The following is a 10,757-nucleotide window of genomic DNA, read 5'->3' on the forward strand; positions in this document are numbered from 1 at the left end:
CCTTTTCTTTTTGGCTGGCCCGGGCCAAACTAATTAGTGCAAGATCAAGGTGAATGTGCAACCTGCTTACTCTTCCTCGGGCCGGGTGAAGATGATTGGCGGGCCAGATTGGGCCTGTGGGCGGCCAATTGAATAGCCCTGTTCTACGGTCTAAACCTGGCCAAATGTTACCATTAGATTCAGAAAGGTGATGATGGAGTGTATCTGCATAAGCTGTTTAACTCTGGAACTGATATTAAACAACAGCACACTCAAAAGTATTTTTTCATCATTTATTCACCCGCACGTCACTCCAAACCTGTATGTCTTTAGCTTTATTTCTTCCGTGGAGCATAAAAACACCCCTGATCAGTGTTTTTATTGTGAGCAAAAGTACAGTTTGGAGATATTATTATTTTAGTTTATCTTAGTTTTAGGCTGTAAGCATGTCTTGAACATTGGGTTGGACATTTTTGGTTAGTTTTTTTTAATTGGAGAGATGCTGTTACAAATTATTTAAAGGGATTAAAGATTTGAAAAATAAAGATAGTGGTAAAAGAACTAAACCCTACTGTAAGTAATCATTTGAACTAGTTCCAAATAATTACTATATTTTTATGTTAAAACATTCGAATTCATGTTCCGCTCTGCCTTCTTTGATTTGATTGGCCATCGCACACACTTTGATATTGACGAGAGCAGACTGCTGAAGCAGATATTCCTAAAAACAAATATTTTACACAATTATTTCATTTGAATTTTTTGGCTCAGATTCCATTTAATAAATAAATAAAACTCAAACGAGTTTGGAATTACATAATAATAATGACTTTTTTTTTTTTTAAAGGTGAACTATTTTGCATCAAACCCTTTGCTCAGCAGGTGGAAGAGTAGAAAACCATTAAAGTGGATGCTGGAGTGTCTTTTAGGACTACTTCAGTTCAAACAATCAATGCATCTGCTTTCTAAGGAAGCAAAATAGTGTTTTTTTAAGAATCCATGTGGATGTGCATCATATATACAGCAAAGCTTGGGGTTTTATACTCAGAATCATCTTGCATGAGTTATAAATGCCTATGAAGGTTTTCAGATCTGATAGAATCAGAAGTACTGTTTTGAGGTGATGTGAAGCCATTTACAGTGTTACACAGGGTCATTCATCATTTTTGTGCATTGTTTAAGAATGTTTTAGGATATAAATCATTGTATCTCATGATTTTGTATTTTTATTATGGAACTTTATTAAAGCGGCGTACGATTGTCTTGGAGAATCTACTGTTTAACAAATGTGATAAATGTATGAAATTTTAACATCTGCACAAATCAATCAGATTGCATTTCTTTTTCCTTGTTTTCACTGGTTCGTGTTGTCATGATGTATATGAAGTGTTGGAAGTGTCCTGTGAAAGCAGACCACCAGCAGTCTTTGTGTATATAACCTGTACAGAACGGTTTGGGTTTTACAACTTTGTAAATGTGTTTTGAGCCAGATATACTGTATTACTCATGTACATTAAATCAATAAAAAAAACTATTATGCACACGTTTGACAAATCTAATGTAATTACATATTAAACTTTTTTTTGCATTTGCACAGAAGAAACAAAAGGAGCAAACACAATATAGAGAGGATAAATATGATAAAATATCAATGATAATTTAAGTAAATAATGTCATCATAATTTGCTGATGCATTAAATTAGTTTCAATATAAGCTTAAATATTTTTGTTGACTTTAATACAAGATTTCTACACTGTAAAAAAAAAAAAAGTTGAGCCAACTTAAAATTTTAAGGCAACCAGCTTCAGCAGATAAAGCTGAATATATATAGTACAAAAAAAATACAAAAACATAATATATAGGTGTTAAATATGAGACATTATCAGCTATAAATGAGCTAAATAATGTAATGTACTGGTGCATGAAATTAACAGCAAAATAATCTCTTTCTTGCATTTAAAATCTTGACAATTTCTGTATTTATTTGTACTCTTCTCATGTTCAATCTTTTTGAATTAAAAAGTAAATGAATAAATCTAAATAATGTAAAAGCATTTCTCTGGTGAGAATATTGCAACCCTAAATTACACGCATGCACATATGACTTTTGTTTTTAAAATAATTTTTACATATTTATTCTTAACACACAACCCTTTCAAGGAGCAAAAACAATATACAGAAGCTAAATATAATAAAATATCAACAAAAAAGTAGGTAAATAATGTTAAATATGGCATTTACGGATATTTTAAAAGTTTTACATTTTTCTCTTATAGCCTACATTTAAAATACAAACTTTTTTTAGTCGTACGGGCTTAGAAAATCATGTACTTCTAAATGTTTGGTTTTAAGAGCAAATTAAATGCGATGTCTCCTTTCATTGGTCATTTTTCCCAGACCCCTGGCGTCCAGCAGCCAATGAGATCGTTGCAGTGCCGCGGAGCGCCTCGCAGGGGCGCCATAGCCCCTCCCCCTCGGCGGATCCGGTCAGTGTTTACGGAAGTGACGTCATTTCCCGCACAGGGATTCAGGAATGAAGAAAAAATCATGAAACTCAGGCGAGAAGCGCGCTTATAGATGATATATGTCATAAAGATCATAACGATCAGCATGATTATGGTCATGTGTGTGACCCCCAGCAGCGTGCGCGGCTGAACACAGACTCGTTTATTGATGTGTGTGCAGCTCCGAGGGTTGTTTATGTGTCTCGCGCTGGAACCGAAACATCCCGGTCGCTTTAATTGATTTATTAATCCTTCGTTAGAGTTAAATTAGAGTTAAATGAGTGTGAAGATGTCGACCAGCAGCCCCGAGGCGGTGAAGAGACTCCTGGAGAACATGCAGGCGGATCTGCGCTCTCTGTCCATGGAGTGCAAGAAGAAATTTCCTCCAGTCAAAGAGGTACAGATATATATATATATATAATAATAATAATAATAATACACTCATATCTACGCGTTCTTCTCTATAGGCATACATATCTCTGTTTACATGATATATGCACGTACATATGCACATGAAAACTATATAAAGTATATCATATTTATTATATAATGGTATAATATAATAAATATGTTTAGTATAATGTTAATTAAATCTTTTTTAATTAAAATTTGGCCAATATATATTCCACTGCTACACCTTAATATATATATATATATCTTAATTAGTGCTGTTAAACAGTTAATCACATCCAAAATAAAAGTTTTTATTTACATAATGTGTGTAGTGTGTATATTTATTATATAAACACATACAGTATATACTTTGAAAATATTTGCATTTATTTACATGTATATATTTATATTATATATTAATATAGTTAATATATAAACAACATTTTTCTTAAATATATGCATGCATGTGTGTGTTTATATACACATAATAAATATACACACTGCTCACACATATATTATGTAAATAAAAACTTTATTTTGGATGCGATTAATTGTTTGACAGCACTAATATATATAAATAAAATGGTATAATTAGGGAATAGTTTATTCAATGTTATTAAATATAATTCATTCAAATTAGAATTAGACAACATTATTATTTATTTGAAATTAGATATTTATTATGTTGCCATATTGTCATGTACAGCTTTTTTCTTTATTCATTTGGAAATATGATAAATTATTATAGATGAGTGAATCTCACAGAAAGTCCAAATAATATTTCACATTGAAATCAATAGAAGAAAGTTGCAATTTAAAATTAAATGATATTTTTGTGATAATTCTCTCACATATTCTAGCACATATTCTCAGTAATGTGTCATTTTTTTCTCAAAATTTCCATTATTTTAATTTAGGCCGTGCTTACTACTTTTTAATTGATTATTTACTTAGGTTTTTCTTAATCAGCCATAAAAAAAAGCAGAATAATAATGAAAATAAAATAAATATAATAAATTGTATTGTATTATATAATACAATTTATACATGTTTCATAATAAAAAAAAGAAGTAGTAGTAAAGGAAAAAGTAATTTTCTGTTTCTTCCTTTTGTTTTTGGGGTGCAGTATGACCTGGACTTATACTTTTTGAGGTTTCATGAGTTGTACACAGACACAACAAGAACTAACTTCTCTGTTTTAGTATTGTATAGTAGTTGACTTGAAACGGATGAATTTGCATCTGTCTCTCCCTCAGGCGACTGTATTGATGATCCACGTTTAATCTGATGACGTTTGGCTCGGTTATAAAGCGCAGCTCAGCGTGTAATAAGTGAAGTGACATACTGCCAAGTATAGTCCATACTCGGAATTCGTGCTCTGCATTTAACCCATCCAACGTGCACACACACAGCAGTGAACACACACACACACACAGCAGTGAACACACACACACACACAGCAGTGAACACACACACACACACACACAGCAGTGAACACACACACACCGTGAACACACACACAGCAGTGGGCAGTCATTTATGCTGCAGCGCCCGGGCAGCAGTTGGGGGTTCGGTGTCTTGCTCAAGGGCACCTCAGTCGTGGTATTGAGGGTGGAGAGAGCGCTGGACATTCACTCCCCCCACCTACAATCCCTGCCGGCCCGAGACTCGAACCCACAACCTTTGGATTACGAGTCCGACTCGTAACTAATGCTGCGCTGAGAATTCTGCTGTGGGCAGCAGTTTACGCCACACTTTCCTCTTTGGGAGTCGGAAACCTTTAAGCAGATGTGAAGACACCAAACTGCTAGTTTAAGACAGACATAGCCGAACTGCTCGATCTGACAGACAAGCTGTGCTGGACTGAAGCGTTCACTGAGCGTTTGAACATGGTTTCGTGGTTTAGCTGCTCTGAATTCTCCACGTGAATGTTTTACGGCCTCTTGATTGGCAGCGTTGCATTCATTTGTTTACCAGATAGAAACTGGATTTGATTCACGGGGAAAAGAAACACATCTTCTGTCGTCTGTATGTAGAGAGAGTCAGACCGTTGCTGAATAATGATGGAGAGATAAAGAGAAACTTCCTTCATTTTACACGTCACTTTATAAAAATGGCTGTTAGAAAACAGGAAATAAACTTAAATACGAAATCCTTCAAATGCAGGAAACTTATTTAAAATATACTTATATTCAAAATCTTTAATCAAGATCGATATATTTTGCTTCTCATGTAGATGCAACTTATTGAATAATGATATTATATTACATTACACATATTATCTAATAAGAAGATTTTTTTTGCAGCATACAATAGGTCAGTGAAAAATTGTGTCTATGTAAGAATTTCTCAATTTATAAATTATTTGCATCTTGTTTTGTCTCAGATAACAAGTTTTGTAGCCATGAGTTGTGTGATTTAGATCTGTTTTCATGAAGATTTTTATTTTAATAAAATCGACAGTATTTCAGTACATTTGTTTAGTATCAGTTTAATTTGTTGAATTTACTATTACATTAATAGTAATTATTATTATAATATTAATATTTATTATTAATAATATTAGTGTAATAATATCAATATATAATAACATGTATTATTTAAAAAAATATTAAATTAAATATTAATAATTCAGATAATACAGATGACTTTTCAATAGAATTTTATATTATGGATTGTAAAATGTTGACTTTAGACTTTTAACTTATGAAAAAGTACCAATGTGTTGCCATATGTTTGAACATGCACCATGTAAAGACTACAGTATGGTCTATGAATATCATTCAGTACCATGATATATATATGTATGAAAATATCATAGATTAATACTGGCTATCATTAGCGTGGTATCACCACAGTGTTGTTGTTACGTTTGCAGAGTTTTCCGGTGGAGTTGGCAGGGCAATGGTGTTAACAAACCTCTTTCATTTAGGATTCAGTGTTACCAACTGTTGCCGAGCAACGGCAGGGGTCAAGAGGTCAAACGAGCTTCCTGTCGCTCGGATGAAACATTTAAAGATATGCTGGTACATTAACAGCGAAAGGTCAAGCCAAAAACAGGCTTTGAGGTGAAGTCTAGAGTCTTGCCTTTGGGTTTGTCTGATTTTATTCCAAATGAATCAGCAAGAAAATATCATTCTTCTGATTCATGATGGAAACTCTTTTGTCTTGAAATAATTTCATGCCACAAACACTGATTTTTATTCTAGGCTAATTAACAGCGTCTTTCACAAACATCTCTGTTTGCAGGTTGGAGAAAGAACGAACGGGCAATGTTTGGGAAAATGTGTTGAAAATCATTTGTTCCATCATTAACAGAACGAATGCCAACACAAAAATGATTTGTGTTTTTTATTTGATCACACATATCTACTCAATATTCAGCAGTTTAGGGGGGGGGGGTGTTGTTGCTAATTTCACATACGAAATAGATTATCCAATCACAACATATGCAAATCAGTGAATCCATCTCAGTGTTATTTTATCATTGATATACTATTATTGTTTTCACAAATATCTTAGATTATTTTTTCAACTATGTATTTTATATTGTTTTCATTTTAAGCTGAAAGTTTTAGTAACTTTGTTGTGTGTTTTTGTAATAATTTTATTACGTTTTTTAGATTTACTTTTAGTTATTTTAGTTCTTAAATTAAATTCTTAAAACGAAAATGAGAAATATTACTTTCGCTATATATATATATATATATATATATATATATATATATATATATATATATATAATTTTTTTTTTTTTTTTTTTTTTTTTTTCAGTTAATGTTTGTTTTATTTCAAGTAATGAAAATGTTTTTTTATGGTTTTATTTTAGTGTTAGTTAACAGTAATAACCCTGATCTAAGCAGTTTAATAAAGGTCAAAATTTATATATATATATATATTATTAATTTTGTTAATATTTTTAGTCAGTCAATTAATGTTTGTTTTATTTCAAATAATAATGTAGTTTTAATTTAAGTTAGCAATAATAACCTAGTTTAATTCTAAGGGTTAGAAAGAAGAAAAAAAGGCCAGGAGAAATGAAAATATGACTATTATTGTTATACAAGAAACTTTGACAAATGTTAGTGAACTTCTTGAAAAAATAAAAAAATACTTCAAAAATATAGAATTTGGCATCTTTGAGGTTCATTTTCAACAAACGTGCATAAACTGGAAAACAACAGTCTGAAATCAAAGTTTATTTAATTTCAACTTCAAACTAATGTTTGTTTTATGTAATGAAAATATAGTTTTTTTATGGATTTATTTGTAGTTTTAGTATTAGTTAACAATTATAATCTTGATCTAATCAGCTAGTTCAGTTCTAATGGTCAGAGATGGGACATTTTTGTTGCAAGAAACTTTGACAAATGTTAGTGGACTTCAGGAAAAAATAAAATACTACAAAAATACAAACCCGATTCCAAAAAAGTTGGGACACTGTACAAATTACGAATACAAAAGGAATGCAATAATTTACAAATCTCATAAACTTATATTTTATTCACAATAGAATATAGATAACATATCAAATGTTGAAAGTGAGGCATTTTGAAATGTCATGCCAAATATTGTCTCATTTTGGATTTCATGAGAGCTACACATTCCAAAAAAGTTGGGCAGGGCTCCAGACAAAAAAATCGAGTAAGGAGCCATTGGCTCCTATAAAAGAAAAACTTAGGCGCCAAATTATTTTTTTAGGAGCCACAGAATAAAAGTGGTTTATTTTATTATTATCATTTTATTTTTCCCCCCTATTTTAACATTTCAATCATTTTGTCATGTGTTTATGTCTTATCTTTTCTAGGCTTTATCAGCATTTTAATCCATCTTGTAGATGATCAGGTCGACCGGGGGACTAAGGTTCACTTAAAGTGTGAATTAAATGTCTTTTACAACTTGAAATATACAGTCACAAAGAATTGTTCGTTACACATAATCTGTACCAATATCATGGATCATAAGCATCACTTGGCCACTGAGTGCAGTGCATCCTATAAATGTTGTAACGTCTTTCACACATTCAGTCTGTTTTTCTTCATTAGTAAAATGCAATTTTATAGGAGGAGTTGAATCATGTACAACAGAACAAGTAAAAATAATATGCAACAGCGCATAAATATAGCAAACCGCTCCTCTTTATAGTTATTTTTCTAGCTGACTGATGAGTTTATGGACACTGAGTGGTTATTCTGAGGTAAATGTATTACAATGCAATGTTTACAAGCTTTATACATTTCCTCAGTTTGAAACACTGAATGAGTTGTACTATAGGCTTTCTTATTGCCTACCTTTTGATCATGTTCATTTCATACTATAGTAGTAAATCGAAATATATAATGGGTTCACTTGCTGCTTTAACTGAGGTGCTGAAGAGATCGCGCCTGAGCATTAAGTGCGCTACTCTCCGCTCGCGCGATCCGGACGCATACACGGACCGTGTGGACGCGGGGTACTGGTGTTTATATTACCCAAAGTGTGCGCTTGTGGTCCGCATTAAAGAGCACCCAAACCGCATCATTTGAATTTCCTAGCATTTTAAAGCTGATACTTTGTTTATTAAAAAGTAAGACAGCACAAAGCTTTTTGCGATTACCGGATGGCAAGTGCGCTTCAAATAACAGGAAGTCTATGCATTAACAGAACACAGCATATAGACTAAGATCTCGATAAGAAGATCTGTGATATTGAAATTAGCTGATAATTAATAAAAATTATCCATTGCTTTCATTGACGTGAACTCCGTTATATTTGCATATGAAGCGGGAATTGAAGAACGGATTTATATCCGTTTTGCGAAGACACATTTATGTGGCCAAGTGTAAGTGGGGAAACGTTTTAACAAATCATATAGATATCCGATCAGAGAAAATGCATGAAGTGACCAGGTGTAAACAGGCCCTTTCAGGTCTCTCTCACTGCGTTCAGCAGACTGTGTGCGGCAGAGACGAGGACTGTTTGAAACTCTTTTCCAGTAAAACTTTGATGCGCATCGTCTTATGTAAGTTTAATACGTGAACATAACAAAAGATGTGAGCGCAAAACAATCGGGAAAAAAGTCCTTTCATGCAAATTATATATAGTCGCCAGTGGCGACCTCAGCAAAAACTTCACTCGCAAATTAATATTTTTGGTCGCAAATGCGACCATTTTAGTCGCAGTTTGGAGCCCTGTTGGGACAGGTAGCAATAAGAGGCCGGAAAAGTTAAATGTACATACAGCTGGAGGACCAATTTGCAACTTATTAGGTCAATTGGCAACATGATTGGGTATAAAAAGAGCCTCTCAGAGTGGCAGTGTCTCTCAGAAGTCAAGATGGCAAGAGGATCACCAATTCCCCCAATGCTGCGGCGAAAAATAGTGGAGCAATATCAGAAACGAGTTTCTCAGAGAAAAATTGCAAAGAGTTTGAAGTTATCATCATCTACAGTGCATAATATCATCCAAAGATTCAGAGAATCTGGAACAATCTCTGTGCGTAAGGGTCAAGGCCGGAAAACCGTACTGGATGCCCGTGATCTTCGGGCCCTTAGACGGCACTGCATCACATACAGGAATGCTACTGTAATGGAAATCACAGCATGGGCTCAGGAATACTTCCAGAAAACATTGTCGGTGAACACAATCCACCGTGCCATTCGCCGTTGCCGGCTAAAACTCTATAGGTCAAAAAAGAAGCCATATCTAAACATGATCCAGAAGCGCAGGCGTTTTCTCTGGGCCAAGGCTTATTTAAAATGGACTGTGGCAAGTGGAAAACTGTTCTGTGGTCAGACGAATCAAAATTTGAAGTTCTTTTTGGAAAATTGGGACGCCATGTCATCCGGACTAAAGAGGACAAGGACAACCCAAGTTGTTATCAGCGCTCAGTTCAGAAGCCTGCATCTCTGATGGTATGGGGTTGCATGAGTGCGTGTGGCATGGGCAGCTTACACATCTGGAAAGGCACCATCAATGCTGAAAGGTATATCCAAGTTCTAGAACAACATATGCTCCCATCCAGACGTTGTCTCTTTCAGGGAAGACCTTGCATTTTCCAACATGACAATGCCAGACCACATACTGCATCAATTACAACATCATGGCTGCGTAGAAGGAGGATCCGGGTACTGAAATGGCCAGCCTGCAGTCCAGATCTTTCACCCATAGAAAACATTGGCGCATCATAAAGAGGAAGATGCGACAAAGAAGACCTAAGACAGTTGAGCAACTAGAAGCCTGTATTAGACAAGAATGGGACAACATTCCTATTCCTAAACTTGAGCAACTTGTCTCCTCAGTCCCCAGACGTTTGCAGACTGTTAAAAAGAAGAGGGGATGCCACACAGTGGTAAACATGGCCTTGTCCCAACTTTTTTGAGCTGTGTTGATGCCATGAAATTTAAAATAAACGTATTTTTCCCTTAAAATGATACATTTTCTCAGTTTAAACATTTGATATGTCATCTATGTTGTATTCTGAATAAAATATTGAAATTTGAAACTTCCACATCATTGCATTCTGTTTTTATTCACAATTTGTACAGTGTCCCAACTTTTTTGGAATCGGGTTTGTAGAGAATATGGCATCTTTGAGGTTCATATTCAACAAACATTCGTACTTTTTATGCTTGGATAAAATCATTCCTGTTGTTGATGGCAGATAAACTGGAAACAGCCGTCTGAAATCGAAGCGATCCGTTGCTTTTTTTTCTCACCATCACCCCCGAGCCAAGAAAGCATCATACACTTCACCTCATCCGATGAGGACACAGATCTGTCACACGCGTCCCCTCCGGAGAGGACAGACAGCTGTGTGTGTGTTTTATCAGTGTAACAGCCCGTGGATCTCTGCGGAGAGAGACCGATGATCAGATGTGACAAGGAGAGCTGGAGAGAGG

The 10,757-nt window shown here is 34.4% G+C and overlaps 2 protein-coding genes across 5 annotated transcripts in view; one reads left to right on the plus strand and one right to left on the minus strand.

Annotated features, from left to right (window-relative positions):
- avpr1aa (arginine vasopressin receptor 1Aa) overlaps nt 1–10,757 on the minus strand; it is a 552,460-nt gene that overhangs the window by 450,196 nt on the left and 91,507 nt on the right. The window lies entirely within an intron of this gene.
- The window catches only part of mon2 (MON2 homolog, regulator of endosome-to-Golgi trafficking), a 40,300-nt gene continuing 31,992 nt past the window's right edge, over nt 2,450–10,757 (plus strand). For 3 of the 4 annotated variants that reach the window (XM_079412646.1, XM_079412647.1, XM_079412648.1), the window contains exon 1: nt 2,470–2,881. In XM_079412646.1, coding sequence (XP_079268772.1) covers nt 2,762–2,881 — 120 coding nt within the window. In that variant the 5' untranslated portion in view covers nt 2,470–2,761. Of the gene's footprint in view, nt 2,882–10,757 lie in introns of all 4 variants that reach the window. The other variant, XM_079412645.1, reaches the window with a different exon arrangement.

Source organism: Barbus barbus, assembly GCF_936440315.1.
Source record: "Barbus barbus genome assembly, chromosome: 48".
NCBI classification, from domain to species: domain Eukaryota; kingdom Metazoa; phylum Chordata; class Actinopteri; order Cypriniformes; family Cyprinidae; genus Barbus; species Barbus barbus.